This window comes from Haemorhous mexicanus, chromosome 18 (genome assembly GCF_027477595.1).
Source record: "Haemorhous mexicanus isolate bHaeMex1 chromosome 18, bHaeMex1.pri, whole genome shotgun sequence".
Lineage (NCBI taxonomy): Eukaryota > Metazoa > Chordata > Aves > Passeriformes > Fringillidae > Haemorhous > Haemorhous mexicanus.
This window is the reverse complement of record NC_082358.1, coordinates 10,918,553-10,945,644: the sequence shown is the minus strand read 5'-3', so window position 1 is coordinate 10,945,644 and position 27,092 is coordinate 10,918,553. Positions and strand designations below refer to the sequence as shown.

At 50.4% G+C, this 27,092-nt stretch overlaps 1 protein-coding gene across 1 annotated transcript; it reads right to left on the bottom strand.

The window, feature by feature from the left end:
- Positions 1–8,482: 8,482 nt before the first annotated feature.
- On the bottom strand, positions 8,483–22,122 carry GATA5 (GATA binding protein 5). The gene is made up of 7 exons (XM_059862849.1): positions 21,867–22,122; positions 20,656–21,255; positions 18,413–18,579; positions 12,949–13,074; positions 11,953–12,040; positions 11,353–11,477; positions 8,483–9,307 (listed from the first exon to the last, which is right to left on the bottom strand). Exons 2-7 carry the CDS (start codon positions 21,173–21,175, stop codon positions 9,161–9,163), a joined length of 1,173 nt encoding a protein of 390 aa, XP_059718832.1. The 5' UTR covers positions 21,176–21,255; positions 21,867–22,122; the 3' UTR covers positions 8,483–9,160.
- Between the last annotated feature and the right edge of the window lie 4,970 nt (positions 22,123–27,092).

Below are 27,092 nucleotides of genomic sequence, written 5' to 3'. Positions count from 1 at the left end.
AGCAGCTGCTGAGAGCATCCATTTATAACAGAGACAGTGGAGATCCCTCTCAGCACTCCAGAAAGGCTCTTTACGTCATAAATTGTGTTTAAAGACTCTTTCAAGGAGACAAGCAAATTTAAGAGGGCAGTTAGCTCCTGGCACTTAGATGCATAACTTTATTTGAGTATTCAATTTCCTCCTTCATTCATAAAGTAAACAATCTGAGTTATCTGAAAGTGACTGTATACTCCTGCAGTGTTTTCTTAAAAGAGTCAATAGGAGCAAGGCGACATAAAATGCTTCAGAGAGCATGACACAGGAAAACACCAGCCTTTAAATTATACACATTCAGGAAACGGTTGAATTCAGCATTTTGGATGGAAAGGTTAAAATGTTTGTGCTGAATTGTATTAAATCTTTCACCAGTAAATCCTGTAGGAAGCAGAACATTTGAAGGAACCTACTTATTCCCAGTGTCTAGGAAAGACTCCCAGAGTTTCAAAGGAAAACGTCCATTAATCTCACTGGACAAGTGCAATCTAATAAAAGCTGTTGTTAACTTGAGGCAACTTGGGTAAGTGTTTTCCAAATTTAGGTTATTCCCCCACACTCCCCAAAAAAATCCCTTTTTGGTCTGAAATGGAGAAGCTTTGTTGCTTTTCAGCCTGAAATTACCTTTTTTAGGAAGATTTTGCCAGCCTTTGGGTGCTGGCAGGGGTGGCCAGGGCTCCTCAACAGCAGCCCAACTCCACTCTAGGATGGGTTTGTGGGTTCAGGTCCCTCAGCAGGACAAACCCACTGTCCCCTAGCAGTGGTTTCACTTTTTTAGACACAATCCAAACTTTATTACATGGATTGGTTTTGCCCCAATTCCACAAGGAAATCCAGAGCCAAGAAAGCAGGGCCATTTCTGCCCCTGACCTCCTGCTGAACCTTTTCCAGGTCACTTTGCCTCGTGACATCCCAGCTCCAGTCACTGATGAAATGGGGATGTGACAGATGACTTCTGACATGAAGATGACACCAGAAAGTGCCCTCATAACTACAGGGTCAAAAATGGGGAGCCAAGCTTGAAAGTCTGATAGAGCTGAAACATTTTACCTCTGTTTGACCAAAAATCTCTCTGGGGAAAGAAAAGAAATCAAGAAGGCAGCACATTCACAGCCTTTTCCCAAATTAGAACAGAATTAATAATTTCAGTGGAGGACTGAAAATGCACAGTAAACTTTTTCAAAAGGAATTCAGCACTTCTGGAGCCTGGAGTGCCTGACGATCCAAAGGTGAAATTTGTGAGCTTCCCTGTGGTCAGTTCAGCCTTGGCTGGGAAGGGAAATTCTCAGCTTTCTTACAAAACAAACTAAAAGCAAAACAAACCACTTTTCCTGGTGAGACTTTCATTCAATTCAGCAGACTCAGGAAGCTCCTGAGATAAGCCTCCCCTCCAAGGATACACTGCTCACTGGAGCCTAGACCTGACCTGGCAATTAGCAGGAGCAGAACATGCTTAATGAGCTACCACATTTGGGCAGCCTGGCTCAGGAGGGAGAAATAACCTAAACCTTTGCCTCTGCCTTTTCTGCAGTTCAATAAAAGGCATCAGTGATAATGAAAAGCATGTCAGTCCCCCAAGAAACCTTCTGAGGAAGTCCCCAGATTTCCTGCTTCTGAGCAAGATTGAGAAATCACAGGAATTTCTCCCTGACCTTTTTTTTTTTTTTTTTACTCCTAGTTTTGGGTTTCAGTGGGACATTCAGAAGCACTTAAATACTGAGTTTAAAAAAGCTTATAAACCTCAGATCAGATTCTGGTTTTGTTTGGATTTGTTTTCTGATTAAGAGGTAAGTAGATTTTTGTTTTATCCAAACCAATTTGCCATGAGTTAGGGACTGATCTTTAGCCAGCTGCTCTTTGAAAAATCAAAAGTAAATTTAATTATAGGAGTGGAGGCCAGCTATTTTAGAAATTGTGGATGCTAGTGTGGTTTTATTTTTGGCTTTTGCCTCTTGCAAGTGGAAGTGGGTTTGGTTGCCATTTATCCAAGCTGCCTTTAAAAACCAAAACCAACTCCATCTGCAGTGACCTGGCCCAGCTTTCTCCAGATGTGTCTGATTTTGTGGTTGTGTTCCAAGCCTCACTGACACCACTGCGGCCAAAATGATTGGTGGGGCACCAACCAAGCCACAAAGGCAAAGCCAGCCAAGAAAAGTGAAGAGGTATCTACATTTCAGAGCAACCGTAGGCTTCAAAAAGTTGAAGAAAACTTTTAGTGTGAGCAGAGATCTTCTGAAAGCTGGGGCTACTGAGGAGAAGGTGCCAACACCTCAAGGCAGCTCGTGGTGCCTCCAGTCTGCCCTGGCTGTCCCAAAATGCTGTAAAGCAGTGCTTTGTAAAAGTCCTGCTTGCACTTTGGTTTAGGTATGTCTAAAATCTCCTGGGGTAGGAAACAAGGGAGGTCCAGCACCCAGGAGAACCCGGGGTGCTCCTGCTCTCCCAGCTTTGAGACCTCGAGGTGATGGGGCAGGTGTGGCTCTTCTCTCCCCAGGTCTGGTGCCATTAGCACCACAAAGGTGTCACTGTCTCTGAAATGGGAGTGCCCAGGGCACCCCACAGAGCAGGGAGAGGGGGGAACACGAGGCCACAGCTCTGCATTCTTGTCAGTGAGGGCAAGGTCAGAGCCAGTGACCTCAGAGCACAGCCCATCCAAGGAGGAGAACTTGTGATTAAAACTGCCTGCTCAGAAATGAGCTACCCATTATTAATATTTTAAATTGCTAAATCCTTTATAGCCATGTGTTAATATGAGGCAAAGCTGCATGATTTAAAAGTAAAGCTCAAGCCACTGTCAGTCAGTCCTGGGCACAGAGCAAAGCCTGCTGCTGGAATACTGATGGGACCTTTCCTTCTAGGACAGATGCTTCTGGGTCCTGTGGATACAAGGCTGGATTTAGGAGCAAGCTCTGCAATGAACCAAGAGAGAAACACCCTCAGGAATGGTGCCATGTCCCTCCACTGTTTGTTTTTATCATGGGCTTTCCACAGACTCCCATGGAGTCCAAGATCCTTCTGGTACTTCTGCATAGAGGAAGGGTTTCTCCAGGGGCAAAGCCTGGTTTTGGGCATGAACTGAAGAAACCCCAGCTGAAGACAGGCAGTTCTGGGTTGCTGTTGGCTGGGATGAATGTAGAGATGGAGGAATGACAGCCTGTATTTATAATTTTTTCCTCCTGAAGGAAGGGGATGGCAACATGTTCAGCTACACCTGGGTGCCAACTCAATCCCAGATCTTGGCTTGTTGTTACGTCTGCATTATTTAATAAGAAATATATACATTTTATATCCAGGATGAGCTAATTTGTTAAAAATGCTTTAGCACAGCAGAACAGCCAGCTCACAATGCTGCCAAAGCCATTCCCATGGCATGGCTCAAACACCACCATCATTCCTGACTCACCAGTAGCTATCACCTTCCCTGCGTGTGCCCTGCTCCTGTTTGGTGCTGTGACGTTATCAGTCAGGGAGGAAAGATGCCAAGGTCAGGCTCAGGAGTGGCAATCACCCTGCAGCCCCCATGCAGAGATGGCCCTGCCAGTGACAGAGCACCCACAGCACAGGAAAGGTGCTCCCTCAAAGCAAACAAAGGTGGATCTGAATCAACTGCCTCCCAAAAGGCACTCTGGTGCCCTTTGAGCAGCAGCAGCTTCCCTGTAGAACATTCCTGTTGCAGATCCCTACAGACACACACACAGTGTCTGTTACAGCTGTTGCAGCCTCCAGGGGTAAATGATTAACACCCATTCCACCTTGGCACTCACCTTAGTCCTGCTCATGCAGGAGGGGTGGGGTCTCCAGCAGTGTGTCCCAACCCTCTGGCTGAGGCCACAGCACTAAAAGTAGCTTCAGCACCCCCAGTCAGGTGTCACAGTGGGCTCCTGGGGCTAAATTCCCATCATTTCCACTCATTTCATGAGCTGGAGCTGTTCTTTACTGCAAGCAAGGAGGGAACAGATGGCAGGAATGACACCAACACCTGCAATAACAGTGACACAAGGGCCCTGCTCCAAGTCCTGTCTGTGCCCACTTCTCTTTTCCTCCCAACAGTTCTCAGGTGGTCCCACAGAAGGGTCAGTCCCATGCCTTTCCCTTGGGAAGGGAAATGTGAGCACAGATGAAACTGGAACAAGGGCTGGAAGTTTCCACCAGTGTTTGCTTGGAGCCATTTGCTTGGTTTGGAGGAAAAAAAAATAAGAAGCATCTAACTTTGCTGTTTTCTCTCCAACTGTCCCCCCATGTGTGCTTATTTGCACTCACTCCCAATACAAGGGCTTCCAAAACTTTCCCAGGCATGAAACAACTGGTTTTGCACCCAAACCAAGACAGAACCTTCTACTTGAATGATAAAATTTTCCTACTTCCTGCTGTTTTCTTCTAGGTCATCAGGAAATGCAAATGGCATTCCCTTTTTGAGGATAATTGTTTCTATGGAAGAGCTGCTGAGCAGTATTACCTTGCACCAGCTGAGAAATTGGCCCTGGAAGCAGCTCAGCCTCCAACATCTTCAAACAGCACAATAATCAAGGTCTGCTGTTGGCCACATTTAACACTGCTGTGGAAATGCTTTTTATAAAATCCTTTTTGAAATTCCAGTATTAATGCATTTCTAATGATGTTAAGAAGAACCAACAACAGCAGGGCAAACGCTGGCAAGCCCCAGCAGTCCCAGGGCATCAGAAAAGTGGAGGTGAAGATGCTTTTTTGCCAAGTTTGACCTTAAAAACTGCCCAAAACTTCTCCCCATCCTTCCTCTTAGCACCTGCTGTATCCCTGACACATTACCTGTGATGGTGCTCTTGGGTAGAAGTTTTACTGGAACGAGGAATTGCTGTTTTCAGAGAAGACAGGTGGATGAGGAAAAACTCCCTTCAACAAGAGCCTTTCTGGAATGTGCTGCTCAACGAGCTTCCCTTTGAGGAGGGACTTCTTTGAAATAAAATCACTTTGCAGAAGGTGTTATTGCTCCTCATTAAGTGTATTCTATGTAAATTTGATACTGAACAGAAGAAATTCTTGGGGACACCACCTCCTACCAACCCCTGGCCACAAATCTTTCTCCAGGAAGGACCGCCTGATGTGATGAAAGGACTGGTGTTGTTTGTTTTTTTCCTCTATGCATACAATGGTGAGATTGAATATTCAGTACTTCTTTAGCTGCTGCACAAGTAAATAGCCTGGATATTTAATTACTGCAGCACATTGACCTGGAAAGCAATGTGAGTTTTTTTTCCTGGCTGGCACACGACACCAACTTGCCAAAAAAACCCCAAAACATTGGAAAGGAGCAGTGAAACAGTGGACTGGGAATGGGAAAGAACACTGAATTTACCTCTGTGTATCACCAATCACTTCCAGAGAGATAAAAACCAGCAGCAGAGCCCTACATCCCTTCATCCCCTAGAGCACTGCTGTACCTGGCTTCCACTTTCCTTCCAGGAGAAATCTCTTGGACCCAATAATGCTCCACAGACTTTTCAACCACAGGACCAAGGAGAGGAAGTTTGATGCCCCCATCCCTCATAACCATGGTGGGGTGCTCCCCAGCTGGCACAAAGCAGCCAAACCAGAGACCTGGTGCACAGCTTCTCCTGGGGGCTGGGTGTCCCCCCAAGGAACACCTGGGCAAGGAGCACTCGGACCTCTCACCAGCTGGGTGGTATTTGCAGCTTAGGCAGAGCTCAGGCAGCAGCTGAGCTGCCACACAAGTTGTGCTGAACGTTTCTGTGTGCAGCACAGGAAAAATGATGGTTCTGTGCTCCAGCACACATGACACCCCATTAGAGAGTCTGGGGCTTTGGGGGTCCGGCAGACATGAAACCACAACTTTCCATTTTCCATGCAGAAACCTAAAAGAAACAAACTATTTTTTTTTTAAGCAACTGCTTGGGTGAGCAATGATTTTATTGTGCTATTAATATGACCATAAACAAGAACAACATGTGTTTATAGGCTCAAGTGCTTCATTACTCCCTCGCTGACATGGTAGAAATCACCGTGGCATCAGTTTAAAGTGCAAAATGGAGCAAATCATTGTAGCCACGTTGTAAAATCATCTGGGCAGGCAACCTTTGAACAAAGGCAATTGATAGCTCTGAGGCAGCTGTACAACAGCAGTAAACAGAAGAGTTGTCCACAAGCCACCAGACCTGCAGGAGAGCAAATACACCCCGTGCCTTGGTAGGGGAGGGAGCACCAAGGGGGCTGAGAAAGGTTTGGGAAAGAGAAGTAAAGCTTGTTTTCTGAAGGTGACAGAAAGTGGGCAGAGCCCAAGGCTGGAGCTAGGAGGGCTGGGACAGTGACTGCTCTGGGGGGAGCCCCTGATCAGCTGCAGGGTCTGGTTCTCCCAGACCTCAGTTTTGTGTGTGATCTCCTCTAACCCTGCCACCCCAAACATTCAAATTCCTGTGACAAACTGTGTGGGCTGAGCCGGGCTGTGCCACCAGGAGGCTGTGGGAGCAGGACTGAGGATGTACCCTGAGCTGGGAAGATCCAAACTTTCCCATAGTTTTTATTCACATCTGCTGGGGCAAATGCTCCTCTTTGCCATGCACTGTGGGGTTCAGAGGGACAAGGATCCCCCAGGGAAGGACTTCAAAGTGGCAACTGGGGGAAGAATGGCTAAATATTGCATGGATCCCCTGGATGTGGGTCTGCAAGCCTGGGACCTGCACAGGGGTGCTGGTTTCTCTGTGGGTGCCAAGACCTGGAGGGAAGGAATTTCCCCTGTCCCACAGGGCTGGGCAGATGCTGCCTCTGCCATGAGGAGACCAAGGGACACCAGCCTGCAGGAGCGGCTCCTGCCCTGGGAATGGGAGTGAAAGATTGGAAAACGCTGCCAAGAAGTGAAAAACTGACATTGTGGGTGATGTCACCAGTGAGGGCAGGGAGTGAGCAGGAAGGAAAAATTACACATGTCCCAGTTGTTTCACTTCTTGTCCCTCTGCCTCGTTTCGTCTGTCACCAGCCCCCGGCGCATCCTGACGCTCGCTCGATGGTTACCAACAGGCAATAAATAAAACCTCTGGAGCCACTGGTGTCAACATCTTGGCATTGTTTAGGTCTCCTTGTTTGCCTTTAAAATAACTCTCCTCCTCGGGGTCATGCAGATGAAAAAGCGAGGACCCCCTGCCATCATCCATAGAAATCATCCTGCCATCATTTGTGCTGTGCTGCCTTTTTTTCCTGCCTGCAAAGTTTGGGGTTTGGGAGCTGCCTGGGAGCTCTGCTCATTACCCAGGGCTCTGCTGCCTCTTGCCAGCCTGAGCTCGGGCCACATCCCCCACTTCCATGGCTCCCAGAGGCACACTCTGGGCTGGATTTGGGATGGTGTACCAAGTGCTGCTGGCTTATCTGCTGCCTGGCTGTGCCTGGCTCTGCTGCAGATGTTGGCTGGCCAGAGAGTGGAAAAACAAACGGTGGAGATGTGGATCCACGGGCAGAGCCTGGCCCTGCAAACATGGTGTGCCACTGCTGGGCCTGGCACTGGAGGGAGGCCATTCCATGACAGCCTTTGCCCTGGCACTGGAGCTTGGCATCATGCAGGCTGATGATGAGGCTCTGGAGGCACAAGAAATACTCCTCCAAAGACAGTTTTCATCCATGGGCTGTGATAAAAGGGTGGCTTGAACCCTCACCATGCCTGCACAGACCAGCCCCTGCAGGGCACCAGTGCTCCCCAGTGCCTGGAACATCTCCTTTCCTCCAGCAAGGATTGCATGGTGGAAAGCATCATCCTCCATCCCAGCTGAGTCGTGACTTGATGTCAGATTCACTCTCCCTGATCCTCCTTAGCCTGTTGTTTATAATAAAAATCAAGCGATCCATCTCTTCTGACAAGAGGAAGAGTTGCTCCAGGAAGCCCTGGACAGGTCAACTTCTATATAAAGGAACTATTACTTGACAGTTTCCTGGCCATAAATAGCTGTACAGCGAGGCTGGGGATTTTATTTAGAAATAACAAATAAAGTAGGCCATAAGTAACTTCATGACCTTGCTCCCCCCTCATTTCCCACCCAGCTCTCCCCTTCAGTAGGGTCTATTCCTCATCCCCAGGTTCCTTGGGACTTACAGGACCCCCATTTCCCACTTCTGAGATGCTGCAGAAACATGCTGTTGCCAGCTTTTGGAAGTGTGGTGTGGGTTTTGCATCACTGAAGATTTTTTGCTACAGCTCAGCTCCAATAAATTGTTTTTTACCTGGCCTTCATTAAAATAATTAAAAAGCACTTTGGTCTGCATGGCTGAAAACTGGAAATCTTCCACTCAAAACATCCCCAAAACTGGATTCAAACAATTACACCTCCAACACACCCCTTATTTTTCAGTCCTTCAAGCCTTTTTCTTACTTTTTGGATGACTAACTTCTGATTTTCTAATGCTCACATTTGGCAACATCAAAACCAATCAGGAAATACAAAAGAAAAACCAGCATTTTAGTATTCTTTTATTATTATTGGGAGGTTTTGACCATTTTTGTCATGTCGTTTGCCTAAAATAATAATAAAAACCTCTTTGTTTGGAGCTGGAAAGGGAAGAGCAGTGTGTTTATTTCATGTATGACTCATCAGCTCAGTGTTGATACGCGAAACGCTTCAGAAGCTAACACTCTATAGAGATGATTGTTTTTAATATAAAACAGTAAATGTTTAAAACAACCATTCTTCTTTTTTTTCCTCTCTTTTCTTCCTGTTGTGGCCAATAAAACATAAGGCAGGCCACGCAGCTTACATTTTAATAAAATTAAGTTATTTGGTGCCATGTTATTACAGTCTTTTATTGGAAAGTGGAATAAATTGCACACAGTGGAGTCATAGGAGGGAGAAATCACTGCGAATAAACAGATTCTGGGATGCATTTATCTGCTGGTTTCATCTCCGAGGTGGGAGGCTTTCCCCGGGAAAACGGAGGTTCCGGCCTTGGGGAAGGATGAGTTTTTGGGGACCTGGTGCCACAGCAGGGCCATCCCAGCCCCATGCAGCTGGCGTTTCCCAAGGGCATCCTCCAAGAGAAACCTGTCCTGTGGCTGTGCTGGCCGCTGCGCAGTCCGGGGCGCTGGGGCAGCGCGTCCCCTGCCCATCCCACAGGCACAAGCCTTGGTCCCGAGGCTCTCTGCGGGGGCTGGCGGTGCCTAGGCCAGCGCCAGGGCACACCAGGAGTCCTGCCGGAGGGGCACGCTCAGCCCGGGCTGCGGGGCCATGCTGCCCGCCGAGAAGCTGTAGTCCTCGGGCTCGAACTTGAACTCGCCGGGCAGCGCCTCGTCTGGCTGGCTCTGTGCCTGCCCGGGAGGGGAGAGAGGGGGTGAGGAGGGCTGGCATCAGCCACGGGCCTGTGATCAGAGGGCACAGGGAGCACTGGGATGGGGTGTGAACAGGGAGGGTATGGCATGCGTGGGCAGCCTCGATGAGGGGAGAGAATAATGTATCTGATTCTGTTTTCTCAGAAGGTAAAATATTATTCTATTCTATTCTATTCTATTCTATTCTATTCTATTCTATTCTGTTCTGTTCTGTTCTGTTCTGTTCTGTTCTATTCTATTCGAATAGAATTCTATTCTATTCAATTCTATTCAATTCTATTCTATTCTATTCTTATATATTATATTGTTATAGAATGGAATAGAATAATATTATTCTATTCTATTCTATTCTGTTCTATTCTATTCTGTTCTATTCTATTCTATTCTATTCTTTTAAATTATATTGTATCATATCATATCATATCAATCATATAATATTATTCTATATTCTATTCTATTATTCTATATTCTATTATATTCTATTATATTCTATATTATTCTATATTATTCTATATTCTATTATATTCTATTATATTCTATTATTCTATATTTAATTCTATTCTATTCTATTCTATTCTATTCTATTATATCATATTATATCATATTATATCATATTATATCATATTATATCATATTATATCATATTATATTATATTATATTATATTATATTATATTATATTATATTATATTATATTATATTATATTATATTATATTATATTATATTATATTATATTATATTATATTATATTATATTATATTATTCTATAATATTCTATATTATTCTATATTATATTATTCTATAATATTCTAAATTATTCTATATTATATTATTCTATATTATATTACTCTATGTTATACTACTCTATGTTATATTACATCTAAACTGAATCTGCTAAGCACCAAACTGCACACAACTGCCCAGAATCTCATGACTGTCCCTGACAGTCCCAGCTCACACACACGCTTGGCCCTGGTAGGCCAAGGAAACAAAACCCCATCACTTTGGGTAAACCATCTCCATATTGCATTCTGCTTTTGCACAAACACAGGCACAGCAAATGACAAGAGTTGTTTTTCCTTTCTCTGAGGTTCAGAGAATGTGAAACCCAGAAATATTCTTGGGAAGGATTGTTCCTTGCTTTTCTCTGTGAAGAGAAAAGTGGTGACAGGTGGATTATCCCTGATGCTAAAGTTCCCTTCAGAGCAGTCTGCAGCTGGGCAGGACAGTCCCTGCAAGTAAAATGACCAGGCAAGGAGGAGGCATCCCAGGGCCTATCTGCATTTATTCATTGATTAAATACATCCTGTTTGGAGATCTTTAGATGTGTGCATATTTTTTCAGAGCACAGTACAAACCAGATTTCTTGGTTTCAAACAAAAACCCCACCCTACGTGGTGTAGACAGTGCTGCACCAGGCCCTTGGGTGCTGGGGCTGAGCTTCCTCTCCATAAACACATATCCAGCTCAGGGAGAGCTTACACTCAGCATAAAGACAGTGCTGGACCACAAAATTTTGATGTGTTGGTCGATTTAGAGCCTTTTTCTTCCTATATGAAGGTGAAATAGCACCCAGGCCCTAAGAAAAGCTTGGGACAGAAGGGGGGCTGCTGACAGATCACAGCTCTGTGGTCACTGAGCACCTCAGGGCTAAAAGGTGCAGGTAACACATGCCCAGGGAGCCTTTGCATGGGAACTACAGGGGATTCCACCCTGGGCTGATCTCATCAAATCAGCAGTGTTGTGCTTTCCTTGCAGGAGGTGGGAATTAACCTCAGCTCTGCACTGAAGCCACAGCAGAACTTGGTCCACTGCAGGATGAAGGATCCCATGGCAAGCCAGCAGGCTGGAGACCTTTCTCATCCACAGCATCTCGGGAGCTCGTGTTCCCTGCTTTCCTCAGCCTGAGGGAGCCCAGCAGGCTGGTGGCCACAGTGCAATGAATTAATTGCCCCAGGAGAGCGGCCATGGAGGTGTGTGGGTGTCCCACCCCAGCAGGAGAAGGCTGTGGCCCTGTCCCTTACCTGGGACACCGACACGATGGTTTGTCCGGGGTACTGTGAGGTTGTGCTGGGCTCTGACTTTAAAGTGACCGTGCTGTCTGAGGTGGTGATGGAAGAAGGGGAGTTCGTGGCCGAAGTCGTGGATCCTGGAAGACAATTGGAAAAGGGCAGTGAAGGAATGTAGGTGCAAATCTGCTTTAAAGAATTTTATATTTTAACAGTGACCATGACATCTCAGACACTACTGTTTTCTTTCTAATACATCTGTGTCAGAAAACATTTCAAATTAGGCTGATGCTGATGGAGGAGGAGCAACCCTTTCAATATCTGGCAGTGGCTTTTTTTCCCATTACTCAGCCCAAATCTGCGCACACATCAGCACTGCTCACTGGAGCCAGGTGCCCACAGCCCAGAGGAACCTCACAGGAATACAACAGCACTGAGATTTCCCACTGAGCATCTTCCTATCACACGAGGTCTATGCAGAAATGCAGGCCCCAGATCTAAAGCAATCACTGAGGAAAAATTCTTATATTTTCTAATTATCATTATTTCCTGCAGAAGAAGAAACATTGTGAACTGTGCTCCAAGACCCCAGGATGGATCATAACAACACTGTACCTGTTGAGGCTTTGCCTTTGGTAATGTTTTTAGGCTTCCTTTTCCTCGTCTGGATGCTTTCCTTTTTCATGGCCAGAGGTCGTGGTACCTTGACATTGATAAAGTTTGGAATCATTAATATTGTATTTTATTCAGCTCCTTCCCACACGTGTTGCTCTCCTATTTCTGTGCTGTAGCTCATGCAAAGCACCTAAAGTCCTTGTCCTTCACTAAGAGCTATTTTTCTCTGCATCAGGCCTTGGCTGGAAGATATATAAGGCTAACAGCTAAAGCTTTCCCACAAATTTTGTTTTTTCCTTTATTTCCTATTTTTCTTTTCCTGATTTATTAGTGACCTTTGTGACAGGCCCTGTTAAATTACACTGACAGACTGAGAGCCTACAGGGCTCAGAGGGAATGGGCATGGGGTAAAGAGGCTCCAGACTTTATGGAAGGATGGAGTCTCCCCTTGGGCTGGTGGACATGTCACCAACAGCTCCCATCCTCCGTGAGTAAATGTTATCAGCCAGCCTCCATGTGGGCTCCTCAGCCTCCTTCACCCATTCTTAACTAGGACATGGAAAAGAAATATGCTCCTTAGCTCAGCCTGGGTTTGGGGAGCTTCAGCCTCCAGCTACTGGAGCCTGGTAAGCTTTCATTTCATGGAATCCTAGGATGGTTTGGGCTGGATCTTAAAGATCGTGTTCTTCCAGCTCCTCTGCCATAGGCAGGGATACCTTCCACTACCCCAGGCTGCTCCAAAGCCCATCCAGCCTGGCCTTGAACACTTCCAGGGATGGAGCATCCACATCTCTGGGCAAGCTGAGAGCATTCCAGCGTGCCCTCAGCCTCACCCTGGAGAACCCCCGCAGACTGAGCTTTAAACTGTCCAAGGAGATGGGACTGTGGCACAGCTCTGCTGGCTCCAGTCTAGAGGCTCAGAGCTGATCTCCTAGCCCTGCTGGGCAGTGATCCCAGACCCCAGAGGGTCCCTCCCGAGGTGGACAGGCTCCTCACCCCGTGGAGCTTCATGTACAAGCCGCAGGCGTTGCAGACGGGCTCGCCCTCGGCGTTCCTCCTCCACAGCGTGGTGTTGGTGGTGTGGCAGTTAGTGCAACAAAGGCCAGCACGTCTCGATGAAGACTTCAAAACAAGCAGACAAACGCGTGAGTGCACACACAGGATGATGAACTGGGAAGTTTCCCTTCACATCAGGATGAAATCTCCAAGTACACCATATTCCCGGAAAATGCGAAACGCACAAGAGCCAAATTCAGATCAAAGAAATGACATCCAAATGAGATCACTCTAATTTGCAAGTGTTTGTTTGGTTTGGGTTTTTTAAATTTGTTTTTGCTTGGAGGTTTTTTGTTTTTTGTGATTGATAAAACTAGAAAATATCCTTGCAACTCATTTTACAAACTTCCAACAAATCTGCTGGAAGTGATCAGGACTCAGAGCATGAAGAACTTCCCTCCAGGCCATCCACTTAGAGAAAGAGATGGAAAATGCCAGCTGGGCTTTAAATGCATGAAGAAAACTCATGCTTTAAGTGAACTCTTCTGTTTTCCTGCGCTCAGAACTACCACTAAAGTTAGAAACATCCAAATTAATCTCTGGGTTATGACAACTGGAATCAGTTGGCTGAACTGAGCAGAACCAAACTGAACTGGTCCATGATGAGACCAGGGAGGTTATTCTTCAAGTCTCACAGATAATCTGTTCTCTTACAGGCTGTAGAACCACCCTGCAGACATATTTTGTGAGTGCAGTGATTTCTGGCTCTTAAACATTAATAATTCCAATTGGAGAAGGAAAATATTCTGGCAAAAGCAGCAAACTAATTTCTGACAACTTCCCTCCAAAGCCAATGGAAAATTCACATCTCTCTTTATACACACTTGTCAGTTCAACAGGCATTTCATTGGAGAGTCTTTTAACACAAGGTATTGAAACTATTTTAACAAAAGTCCTCACTAAGTGTAAGATACTTCTGGCATAAGTAATATCTCAGGCTCTCCACATGCAGGTGTCTAAATATGTTCTTCAACCACCAGAAAAATAGTTTTGAATCTGCTCAAAGGCAGACAAAAGGTGATGGAGGCAATAAAGAACTCCCTGTTTGTTTATTTTTCCATTATTGCTTGATATCCTGACTGAGCAATATAACGAATGAGGTGGGAAGAGGAGGATTAAAAATTAAATGTTTTTACAAGGTTAGCAGTCAAATTGAGATCAGCTTGGAATTCCAAGAGGCACAAGTGACATGACCTAGGTTGATTCACTTGTTGCTCAGCAAAGAGGTATCAGCAACTATTTCCAAATAATGGCAGCACTTTGGGAATTATTCAGCTTGCAAGAAATAACCAGGCAAAAATAATAATACACCCAAGCATGAGCTGACAAGCCTGGCACAGAGGATGAGACAACAACCTTTGTCCCTGACATGGTGTCACAGGAGGATCCTGGGGGAGATACACAGTGCTCTGTAGAGCCTTTCAGCTGCCAGGGCTGTGCTGCTCCTCCCTGCAAGCAGGAGGGACCTCGGCTCCCACGGGAACAGAGTGAGGTGCTGAGCACCTGAAGGATGCAAAGATTCTAAAGTCCAACTCCTGCTGTGAGCATGGAGGGGAATTTGGAGCCACTCAGCCCTGGGATAACTGCCTGCTGTAATCTGTCCTCGCCTGCAGATGGGGAAAGACCAGTGCAAAGCTCTTTGGAAATTCTCAGATTTTCCAGGCCACCACAGGTCCCCGTGAGGGAGTGACACACTCTCCCTGTTTCGCAGAATGCTTTGTCAGCAGCTTGCAGATGAGGTGGCAATGGGACCTGTGGCTCTGGTGGCCCAAGGGCAATGCCAGCCCCACCAGAGCCCTGCCCACCCTGCCAGCGCTGCGTCACAACCTGCTGGTGGCCTTCCTGCAGGGACAGTGACAAGTGCCTCTATGCATCCTGAACGTCACCCTGCAGGCTGGCTCCTCCTCACACAGCCAGGGAGAGAAGAAACCATCCTACACCAGCAATATTGCAATTTAAACCTCAGAAACCCCATGAGAACCTGCCCCTCACCAGAACCTGCCAGCTTAGCAAGAGACAGTCAAGGCTACCATTGCTCACTGAAGGACAGGGTACAATACATTATTGCTGGTTTCCCAGCAATTCTCTTGAAAGAAAATACATTTCTGCCTGTCTCCACCCCACTGCCTTTGTACCATTCTGACCTTGTTAGGAAGTTGTTGACTTCAACATTGTGCTCAGTGTTTATTTATACAAATGCACCATACACTCAAACAAAAACTCTTCACAGACCTGGCTTGACAGCCAAGTGCTGCTGATAAGCTCAAGGAATGGTGAATTGGTGCCTATTGAATTTACTGCGTGTGAGAGCTGCTTGGAGAGCCCAAAAAATTCAAAGCCAGCAGGGAAGGTCCTTCTGAGGGAGACCAAACTGTCAGGGACTTTGCTTCACCTCCTTTTCAGATATGGAAAAGAAACCCCTGGGTTTCACAGGATAAAAAAGGCACTGAACCCTCCAAGTTAATCAATGCTTCTATGCCCCCATTTCCAACAGATTTGAGGGGACCTGTGGTTTGCAGGAAAGAAGTCAAGCAAAGTGTGCTGAGATATCTGGGCTGAACTCCTGAAAGTGGGGAACTCAGAGGCTCAGAGGCAAAGGCAGCAGCATCCTTTGAGATTTGCCTTTGTTACCACAGCTCTGGGCAAGCCTGCACCTTGGGGGATGAGGGAGCAGTAAGAACTGAGGGGCAGAAGAAAACCAAGGCACACACCATGAGATGGCTCTGGGATCCTGTTAGACTGCCCCAGGGCCGTGATACATCCCATCCCCACCTTCCCCTAAGGTGTCACCAAGCCCATTGTGCATTGCAAACTGTACAAAGGGACAGGCTGAAAAAATTCCTCCTGGGCTGACGTGGAAAAAGTATTCTCTGAGTCAAGGTGGAAGAATTCAGCTCCAGGTTAGTCCTTCAGCTCTGGGTGGCGTGAGGCTGCTGAGCACAGGACAGATGCTGCTGAGCTGCATCTGCCCCCCATGCTCCACTGTGCAGAGCAGAACCTCTCCTAACAGGGGAATTGCAGCTGCCTTCAACTCCACCAGCTGCTCCTGGTTTCAAAGGTGACTTGGATTTTCAGACTAGGTCCAAGATATCATCTTGTGAAACACACCAAGAAACTTTGGCTAGAAAAGATGCTGCCTAAAACAAAGTGCTGCCTCTATCCTCTTCTAACACAAACCCTTTCTGCTGAGAGCCTTAGCCTTTTAAATCCAGACACAGGCTGGGGCAGAGTGGCTGTCCCTGCTGTGTAGAGGATGTTGCCCTTATCTCCAAAATAAAAGGAAACAAAAAATGAAATGGAAACTACACAATGGCTGCTCTCCCCCTCCCATGCAGGAGCAGGCTGAGCTGCAGGACATCATTCCTGCAGTGCTGTCTGGGCTGTGTTGTGTCCTCTTCTGGGGGACTTTGCTTTGTGAAAGCAGAAGTCAGGATAACTCCCAGAGCAGTGTCTACGTACAGAACAAAGGTCATAACGTAAAGAATGAAAGCAACCTTTTTTTTCCCCCTGTGTCTGTATTTCCCCTCACCGAGAAAATGGATTTCACTGTTCCTGCAGTCACTGCATTCACTGCTCTGCTCACAGAGCTGGCACCCTCTTGCCCATCACCAGTAGATCCCTTCTCTTCCAAAAGGGCAGAACTTGTTGCAACAAGACATTTCACAACCTCGGGAAAAGCCAAGGTTTCAAAATGTCAGAATGGAAAATCAAAATTGCAGCCCCTTCTCTAATCCATAAACCAAAATCCCCCTCAAGTATTTCAACCCTTGCAAAAAAAAAAAAAAAAAAAAAAAAAAAAAATTCCCCTGGACAAAAATTAGCTCTTTCATTTAAGCTTTATCATTGCATTTATTGCCAAAATAATAAAAAAGTTTGGAAGTACTTTGGTAATTCCCAACTATATTTGCTCATCCCTGGGAAATGGTCTTAATTCTGCAAACAAGCATTTTCCACCAGAAAACCTGGTTGAAATGTTGGTTGAAAAATGCCTGATGGGTGCTATAGATGAGGCTCAGGCAGGCAATGCACGGCCGTGTCTCTTCCCACGTGCTGAAATAAAATAGGGAATAGCAGCGAGATGTCTCCAATTCCCTCAGGGAAAAGCTGCTCAAAATCCCCTAGAAATTCATCCAGCGACACATTTGGATGCCAGTCTGAAATGCAGAATTGGATTTGAACTGGTTTGCACCTCTCTGTATGCACGGGGCATGTTTGCCCAGAAGAATCAGCAGCGTAACTCTGAGATTTGCGCCGCAGCAGCGACCGGGGTTCAGATTTAATGTCACCACATTTAAGGAGACAGAAAGATTTTGGAGGAACAGGCAAGTCCTGTTGGATAATGCTGAATGTTACACAAAAATGCCTTGATTTTAATGTGATTAACAAAACGGGGGTATTTTCCATGGAGATACTACTCATTTCGTTTTGCAAATCCAGAGCTACGTTTCCGAGGGTCGGAGTCAGAATGAAACATCTTGCTCAATCTCAACTTTTTCTTTATCCCTGACTGAATTTCATACACAGGAACTTGTCACTTTTGGGTTATTGCTAATAATATGTTTTGCAATACTAAAAAATAACTACAGGAATACACCCCTAATGAAAGCCCAAGGAGCTCCCAGCTGTTCCCCAGAACAGTTCCAGCAAACATCCTGTTTGTAATGACGGCGTCTGATGACAAGCTCTAAAACCAAAACTGTTACCACCAAATTTAAACATCCCAAAGCGACTCCACAAAAAAATAAAAAAAGGATGTGCCTTTCCTCTCTCACCATGGGATCCCAATTGGAGGAAGCCCAATATTACATTGACAGAGGGAATTAATGCTTTAACCAGCAGGGAAACTGGCAACTGCCAAACCCCAAGTTTTCCCCTTTGGCAGGAGGGTGAAGGCAGCAGGGAGCAGGGCCCCATCCTGCTCCCATTGTGAGCAGCCACAAACCTACTGGGCCAGCTCAGGACCAGACCTGCCTCCTGTTCAACTGCTCTGCCTAGACCACGTCTACCTGCATGGAGAACTAGGAAATAATAATAATAATAATAATAATAATAATAATAATAATAAAGTACAAAGCAAAAACATCCACTGCAGGGACAGAGCTAGAGGAAGCCTGCAGGGTCCCGACCACAGAGTGATTGTTCCTGCTGGCTCTGGTGCTGCCCTGGGACCCCTCCAGTCCCTTCAGCCCTGTCTCCACTGCCCACCAGGGCAGAAACCCCTGTGGTTTAACCCCATTCCCCCTGACCCCGGCTGGTTCTGTGCTCCCATTTAATCTGTGCGAGGTCAAACAGAGCCTAACACAAATACAGAGACCCCCAACAGCCACGGTGACAGCCCCCCAGGCCCTGCCCTCCAGCCAGCCCCGGGTGGAGCAGGGAATCCCGGCGGGGTCTCCTCTCTTACCAGCCTTTTCTGCGGCTTGAGCGGCCGGTTGATGCCGTTCATTTTGTGGTAGAGCCCGCAGGCGTTGCACAGGTAGTGCCCGGTGCCGTCCTTCCTCCAGAGCGGGGTGGACATGGCTCCGCAGTTGACACATTCGCGGCCGTCCCCGGGGAACTCCTCCAGGTACTCTGGAAGGAACAGCCGCCGTGTGAGGGACAGAGCCATCCCCAGCGCACGGGATGTCCCCAGTCCTCCGTGCCCCAATATTAGGCGAAATCCCAGTCCGGAGGGTGTCTACCTCCACCCGAAAAGTGTGACCCAAATCCCTTTATTTCCTCCACACTTTAAACTTTTAATATTTTGTTCAAAGACCGCCTATTCCCCCATCCCCTTCCCCGAAAGACGCCAAAGGGCTGAACGGGGCTGGGGTCTCCGTGGGATGGAGAGGCTCATGATCATCAGCAGGACAGTGCGATGTTATCCCGGGGTGCAAAAATAAATAGGAGACGGAGAAAAGTGGGGCGATTTTCCTGATTTCCAACACGAAACACACCCAGCCTCTGGCCGGAAGGACGGCCCGGCCGGGGAAGGCTCTGAGCTGCCCTTCGAGAGATGACGGGCTGGCACCCGCGGGCATCCCGAGCTCCCCAGGAGAGCATCACCGGCCGCCCGCGGCCCCGATTCCTGCTTGAGAGGCTCTTCCTCACTTTTTTGGGAAAAAAAAAAGTCCAGGGAAGGAGTGGCAGAGCACCGTCCGCGGTCCATCCCTGCCCCAAGCACGGCTCAGCAGCAAACGGGCAGCCCGAGGCGAAAGTGGGACCCCTCTCAATCGAGAGTGGGTCTTTTTGTTCCGACCGCTTTTCCCCCTCTTTTTAAAAAGAACTTATTCTTCTTGTTCTTTTCTTTAGAGGAAGAATATATTTTAAATTATTTTAAAAAAAATCTTCGATCGGATTAATAATGATGCAACGGAAAGAAAAAGGAAAAAAAGCAAAACCTTGAAAGAGAGGGAATAGAAAACAGAAATAACGTTTAAAGAGAAAAGGTAAAAAAAAAAAATTGCAGTAATTCACCGAATTAAAAAAAGGGGGGAAAAAAGAATAGTTTAGGCTGCTTGAGAGAGTTTACACTGTCCAAGAGCAAAAATAAACGGCAGTGGGGACGGCAGCGGCTATCCTGGATTTTAAAGCACCGAATTCAAAGCGCAGAAAAGATTTCTGAAGCATCACCTCCCTCAGCAGGACGATCTTTTCCCGCACAATGCAAAGGATTTTCACAAAGAGAAAACCCTGGAAAGCAACCGCAGCCCAGCACCTCCGGCGTGGCAGGAAAAGCCGAGCCGGGGTGGGAGCTCCTTGGGGAGGGGGCTGCTTCCCTGCTCTAACTTTGTTCTAGGGGTGAAGATAAGATAATTCGGTTCACCGCAGTAAAGATGATAACGCGGCTGAGATCTTGAAGTGGCTTTTAAAGGACTTTGCAAACCACAGCCGGAGGAGGCTGGTGAAGTGCCCCGGGGTTATAAACCCCGCGCACGAAGAGTCCTGTTAAATCAAGCCCGAAACTTTATTTGCCCAGAGCTCGGTTTAAGGGGACTCTCGGCATGGATGCAATGGAATTGAAGTTTATTGTTCAACGCCTGAGCGCCTTTCGGTGTCTCCCCAAAGGCCGCAGAGCAATGCAGCTGCGGACCTGTTTGGGCGAAGGCAAATGAGGAGACCAAGAGTCTGTTCAAATATAAACTAATTTACCACAATAAATTACTTAAAAGGGAGGGAGCTATAAATCTGCCCCGCTAATTTAAACACAAGGGTAAGTATTGAAGCACAGGCACAAAGTCGATATTGTGGGAAGGAGATATCGCGGGGGTGGTGGTGGAGTGGGGAGGGAAGGGGTTGAACGGCCTCTGCTTCTCTGTCCTCCGGGGGAATTACTCTGCTTTGAAACGCGGTCTTTGCCCCCTCCCTTATCCCACCTCTGTCCGGGGTCAGCCACATATATCCCATTCCCGGACCATCTCCCCATCCCTGGATAAAATCATCCTCTCCTCTCCCGTCGGGGATGCCAGCAGGACAGCTCATCCCGGGGCCGGGCCACCGACACGGAGAGGGGATGGGGTGTAGGATTGGGATGGGGTATGGCATCGGGATGGGGTATGGGATATGGGATTGGGATTGGATATGGGATTGGGATGGGGTATGGGATTGGGATGGGGATGGTTCCCACCCAGCGCCCCGAGACGTCGCTGAATGGCCGCGGCGACCTACCGAAAGTGGACCTGCGGCCGGGCAAAGCCGCCTGCCTGGTCTGCAGGCTGTGCAGCACGCTGCTCTCAAAGTGTCCGGCCGTCCAGGAAGGCGGTATCTCGGGGGTCACGTAGGCGGGGTAGGGGCTGGAGTAGGACCCGTTAACGGAGCGCACCAAGGCGTTGCCGTACTGCTCCCGGCCCCCGCCGCCCAGCAGCAGGGGCCCCTGGTAGGCGCCGTCGCGGCCCGAGGGGCTGCTGCCCGGCGGGCTGTGCGAGTACGAGAAGCCCGACGGCGGGTGGGGGCTGCCCGCGTTGAAAGCCGCGGCCTCGCCGCCGCTCTGCCCCCAGCCCGGGCCGTTGCCGAGGTGGCTCTGGTGCGGCTCGCAGCCTTGCAGGTAGGGCAGCGTCTGCAGCACGGAGGGCACCCGGGTGGTGGGCACGTAGACGGGCGAGCCGGCCGACGAGTGGAGGAAGTTGCTGGAGTCATGGGAATAAGCCGACTGGCCATGGTTGGGGGTGAGGGCCAGACCCTGATACATGTTCCGTCCTCGGCGGCTGCGGCTGCTCAGGGCCCGGCCGGCTGCGGCCCGGCGGTGCCGCGGGGCTCACTCAGAGGGACCTGGAGGGAGAACCGAGAGCAGCGCGCTGAGACCCCGCAAACACCGGGCACCCGACGGCCTTTACCCCGGCGAAAACGCCTCTTCCCTGCCTCAAGCAGGGGCTGAAATTTGTAATTTTTGTTTTCTTTGTTTAGTTTTCCTTTAAATTTTCCTCTGAGGAGCGGCGAGGAATAACCTCCTTGGAACGGGCAGCGACCCCTCCGGCATCTTCACCCTCCCCGCCGCCTGCCTGGGCACCTCCAACGGGCCGGCAAAACACTCCAACAATTAAATTTTTTTTCCCAATAGTATTTCCCTTCCAGTCTTTTTTTTTTTTTTTTTTTTTTTTTTCCCAACCAGGGCCTAGAGCTCAGCTCGGGGCCTTGTTGGCGAGGACGCGGCCGGCTGCGGCCCCTCGGGTTCCCTGCGGGATCTGGGTCCCGACAGATCTGGGCAGAGATCCAGGATCAGGAGCATCCCCGTTGTCCCCCAGCCACCAGCGCTGCCGCCTCCCTGTTAAAAAGCGCAGTAACCCTCGGGCAGGCCTCTCCGTGCGGACGGAGGGCTGCCGCCGCCGAACCCCGCAAGAGCATCCCGAGCCCTGGCCCGCTCCTCCCGCACAGGTACTCACATGGCAGCGTGCCGGGAGCGGAGCCGGGCATGGCCGTGGGGGCATGGAGCTGTGCTCAAACCATCCAGGGAAATCCCAGCAAAAAAGAGTAATAATTAAAAAAAAAATACAATGAAGTTCACGGGGAGGCAGGAGAAAAAACACCAAACCAGCAGGACCCCCTGGAAGAGAGGGGCTGCCCTCCCTCGCTGTCCCCCCTGTCGCCTCCCCGTGTCCCGTGGGTGCGTCCCTGGCTGCGCCCGGCGGGGAAGTGGCGGCGGCGGCTCCGGCTCTGGCTCTTTACGGCGGCCCCGGTGCGGGCCGGCCCACGTGACGGCCGGCGGGGCAGCCCCGGTCCCGGCCGGGATTGGGCGCCTCCCGGCAGGGGGGGACGGGATAAGTCCCGGCGGCTCCGCTGCCGCGGGGGGGACGCGCCCGCAGCCTCCCCCTGGCGCGGGGCCGGGCGGAGCGGGGGCAGGATGCGGCCCCCGGAGCGCCCCGCACCGCCCCGGGCCCGCCGGCCGCCCCCGCGGCGGGGCTGGAGGTGTCCGCCCGCCCCCGCGAAGGGCTGGGGGGTGGCTCCCTCCTTTGCGGGCCCAGCTGCGTTTTTGGGGTTCGCTCCCACACCCCGTCTGGAGGTGATGCCCCCCCTGCCCCGGGCCGCCAGGAGATGCTGGGGAACACACCGAAAACTTCCCGGCGGGGATCTGCTAGCCGAGGATGAGAGCGGGTGGTTTTCTGCTCCGAGCGAGCGCTCCGGTTCTGTTTCGACATAAACTCCATCCTTATGGGGAAGGGGCGGCTCAGCCTGCCCCCGGCCCGCCCTGGCTTTCTCCAGCGGCCCACGGGCCCGCCGAGGATGCGGCGATGCTCGAAGCCTGCCCGCTCCGGCCGTGCCCGGCTCAGCGCGCCTTTGCCACGTTCGGAGAGCAGCTCCGGCCCCTCACCGTCCCGTCGGGGCTGCCCCGCTTCCCGGGGCTCTGCTGTCCCTGGGGGGAGCAGCCGAGAGAAGGGTTCTCCCTGTAGCCCCCCGGCCGGGTGGCTCTGGTTTGGCGACGGGGACAAAAAACCTCTGCCAGTTGTTCCCCGTCGGTGCGAGCCGGGAAGGGACTTCAGAGGGGAAGGAGCTGCGTCCCAGCAGCCCGCTTACCCCGGGTAATTCAGCCGATTTAACTCTCCTCCGGTACCGGCCAGCGAGGAAATAATTCCGTCGTTACCGGGATTTGTTCCCCGGAATTATTGCGCTTTTGCACAAAGGCGCCGTGCCTCTATCTCCTCCCCAGAGAAACGGGGAAAAACCCTCGGCGAATCTCGCCCGCCGCTCGCTCCATCCCCGGGCAGACAGAATTTTGTCACCCGCAGGCCTCTACCGGCTGGATCGGGCCCCGGGAGCGCTCGGGTAGCGCGGCCGGCGCTGCTCGCCCGTGCGGTCCCGGCGCCCGGGGGAGCCCGTCCAGCCTCGCCTCCGCAGGGAGCAGCGCTGCGGGAAGGGTGGGAAATTTCAGCTCCAAAATAAACTGGTGCAGGAATGCCAGCTATTTCCCTCGGAATAATGCAACGCAACTGGCTGGAGATGTATTTATTTGCTCGCGAAAGCGGCCGCTTACGGCTCGCAGGGTATCCCTGAGTCCCTGTGCCCGCAGAGCAAAAGGAGAAAACAAAACCAAAACAACTAATTCACCCCAAACAAACAACGAAGAAACAAACCAGAATTTTAAAAAGGAGAAAATTAGGGGGAAAAATTGGATATTTTTAAAAAGTCAGAAAACCAAAAATTTTTAAATGTGAAAAAGCTATAGAAAAAGAAAATAAAAGTCCGGGAAGCCCCAGCCCCGCGGCCGGACGGATAAAACCGTACCTACAGAAAACCAGCCCCAAACCCTTCGTTGCTGTGGCTGAGCCACCGCTGGAGCTTTATTCGTTTCGTTTCGCGTGGGTTTCTAGTTTTCACAATTTCAAAATGTTGCTTAACTGTAATTTATTATATGTAATTTTAAATAAATACGTACGAACTGCCCTCTCCGATCGCTTTTGGAGTTCAAATAAATGTGAAAACGTTGAAATAAACGAGGCGCTGCTAAATCGAGAGGGATATATCCGGTGAGCAAACCGCCGTGCGCGAAAACCTGCCCGCGGACCTGTGGTGTGTCTGTGGTCACATCCATCCAGCTGTTGGGGTTTTCTGTTTAATATATATAATTTTTTTAACTAGTTTTTCAGCGCATTTTCTCCTCCGGTACTGCCGAGGCCGCGGCGAGGGGCGGCGGGTCCAAGGAGCGGCGCCTCCCGCAGCCGCGCCAGCAGCGCCCGCGGGCGCGCAGCAGCTCCGGGCAGGTGCTGCCACACCGAGGGTTCCAGCGCCACATCCCAGTCCCCCGGGGAATCGGGCCTTGTTGGTGTCACCCACGCGTGAGGACTGCGTGTGGGATGCGCCGTGGTTTGGGGTGTTTGTAGGATTTTGGGTAAGGGGGCACGCAGGGAGCCCGGGGGTCCTTCTCTTCGTGAGGAAGGCCCCGCCGGGCGATGCTTTGTATGAAGTGGGAGGGAAGGTGACAGCGTGGCAGCGGTGGCAGCGGCGATGCCCTGTCCGCGACACTCGCATTCGGGGAAGTCACGCCGGGGTGGGGGACACGGGGACCCCGAGGCTCTCCCGGTGCTCTCCCGGCGCTCGCTGCCCCACCGAGGGCACCCCGACGAGGCGGCCGCACACCGCTGCCAAGCTCACGGAGAGGATTGGATACAAAAATCGTAACACAGCACGGGTGAGGGCGATGCCCGGCATCTCCGATCCCTCTCTGCCATCCCCGCTGCGAGGTGGGACAGGCGGGAAGGCCTCTCGGGACAGGTACCCTGGCGGTGCCTCGGGAGCTCTGAGCCCGGGGCACGGCCCTTGCCGGGCTCACGGTCCGTTCAACGGGCTGAGTCCCACCCGGCTCCGCTCTTCCCGGGGCATTAGACCACTTATTTTGAGGGGTTTGGGAAAGGACCGACCTCTTCCTAAAGGCTCCCCGTGCCCCCTTCACCGCCCCGTCCAGGCACAGCTTGACTCGGGCTGAGTTCCAGAGGGGCCGGTGCGGCTCGACACGGCCCCGAGGGAGCCCTGACCCCTCCAGGTGAGGCTCCCCCGGGCCGGGACAGACTGCCCGGCGCCCCGGCCCCTCGGCCCTAATCCTGCTCCGGCTGATTTGTGAGTCCTGCGCGGGCCGGACGCGTGGGAGCGTCCTGCGCCGTCCCGGAGGGGGCTGTTAGCTCCCCCTTCCCCCACAGAAAAGCCAAGGGGGAAAAAAAAAAAAAGAAAATACAAGTGGAGAGAGAAGGGCAGAAACGTTCCCGCTCCTGCTGCACCGGGCAGGGCAGCAAGGCTCACTCCGAGCGTGAAACATCGGTTACCTTTCCCCTCAGTGCACTGGAAGGCGACAATTAATGATGTCCCCTTTCCTTCCTCTGTTTCCTCCGGGCTGCAGCATCCTTCCCCAGGGCTCAGAGGTGTTTCACAGCCCGCTGCCCTCGGGGATGCCGGGCAGGGTGAGCCTTGACCTTCGAACTGAGCCGAGGCAGTGCCCGCGCCGGGCTCTGCCCTGGATCGCCCGCCCGGCCGGCACCGAGCCCCTCCAATCCCCCCCTTCCGAACCCCCCGGTGCAAAGGGAGAAAAAAACATCGCGTATTTCGGCCCTTCAGCCCCCAGGGGTGGCATCGGGCTGCTCCCCGGCTCTGCTCCCAGCTCCCAACGAAGGACAAACTGCTCGGGGGCACAGGGATCTCCCAGGAGCTGTTTCCCCTGCCCGTGTATGAGGGAGATGGACAGGAGGGGACCAACAAGGCCTGCATCTCCTGCATGCCCTGGTCTCCATTGCTGACACATTCCCCAGTCTGCATTCCCAGGTCTGTATCCCTCCCTCCTACCCCCAGCCCCTTCCTGCCCACTCTCCAAGGGATGGGCTGGTCCCTGCCCAGGGACCAAGCCCAGGTACCTCCTGCAGTCGAGGCCAGCTGATTCCAAAGGCAGGGCTGTGATGGACACAGGCAGGGCTGGGGGAGATCCTGTCCAGCAAGAGGCTGTGGGCAAGGACTGAGCTGGCCCAGCTCAGCCAGGCAGGGACAGACTGGTTTTGTGCCTGGAAGAGTGAGGGGATGCCAGAGAGCTGTGTCTCAAAAGGGTTAAATAAACAGCAGGGTCTGCCAAAAATATTTATCTCCTGTTATATGCATGTGGCTGTGGCTCTCAGCAAGGGGGGCTGTGATAGAGGTGGGGGAGAGTATTTGGTGTTTTCCCCCTCTTGCTTTGAGATCCTGTTTTCTTCCTTAGCCCACAAGGATTTCACCAGCATGGGAAATAAAAGGTGTCCTGCAGAGATTGTTGCTTGCTGTCCCCTATAGATCCTTTATACTGGGATGCTTCAGTCTCAGCCGTTCCTCCAGCCTCTCACAAGCCAAAAATGGCTACACAAATCAGCCCTTTTCCTTCAATATTTAAAGGGTACAAAATGCCAGCTTCAGGGTGTGCCCCCCTCAGATGGGCAATTTGGCATGTGCCTCCTAAAAGTGACCTTTGCTTGCATGATTTGGACATAAATTGTTTAAAATTAATTTTCCTTCCAGGTGGATTTAACAGAAGCTCCAAGTTGCAGAGCAGTCAGGAAATCCTGAGGCTGACATGGCAGGCCCAGTGAGCAGAGGAATACTCTGTGAGGGACAGACTGCACCATTTTTTTGCAGATGGCCAAACTGGTCTCCACATTTGTTGTATGCAGGGGATTCTGAGGGCTCTAACTTTGCTCCACACCCAAAGGACAAGGACTTCCAGCCCCAGGAGGATGCACAGGCCTAGGAGGGCTCAGATCTTGCAAGGGGTGAGGGTCTGATCCCATCTGGGAGGTTCTCCAGGAGTTGTGCCATGGGCAGGAGCAGTGTGTGACTCAGGACCCAGCCATGTGGGCACGCTGGGGACGCCCTGGGTAAACGTTGGTGGGGTTGAGGGCACAGAGAGGCACCAGCCAGGCAAGGAGAGGCAAAAATCTTCTGTACTCTGTAATGGAAACTATTTCCCTGTACCAACTCCAGCCTGGTGGGCAGATGCTGGGCATGCCAGCCCAGTCCTGGCAGAGGTCTGATATCAAACCACTTCCAGAGCCTGCCCAGCTACCCAGGGTTTTCATCGCTGCCATTATGGGCAGTAAATGGGGGAAGAAAAAAAAAAAAAAAAAAAAAAAAAAAAAGGGCTATTTTGGTATATTAACCTCTTTGTG

What these genes read in the sequence shown, in the direction of transcription:
- GATA5 (XM_059862849.1), bottom strand. Translation starts at nt 21,175, where the DNA reads ATGTATCAGGGTCTGGCCCTCACCCCCAACCATGGCCAGTCGGCTTAT. An exon ending in TCAAGCCGCAGAAAAGGCTG is followed by an intron (nt 13,075 to 18,412) that starts GTAAGAGAGGAG and finishes CTTGTTTTGAAG; the next exon opens with TCTTCATCGAGACGTGCTGG. An exon ending in CAAAGGCAAAGCCTCAACAG is followed by an intron (nt 11,478 to 11,952) that starts GTACAGTGTTGT and finishes ATTGTCTTCCAG; the next exon opens with GATCCACGACTTCGGCCACG.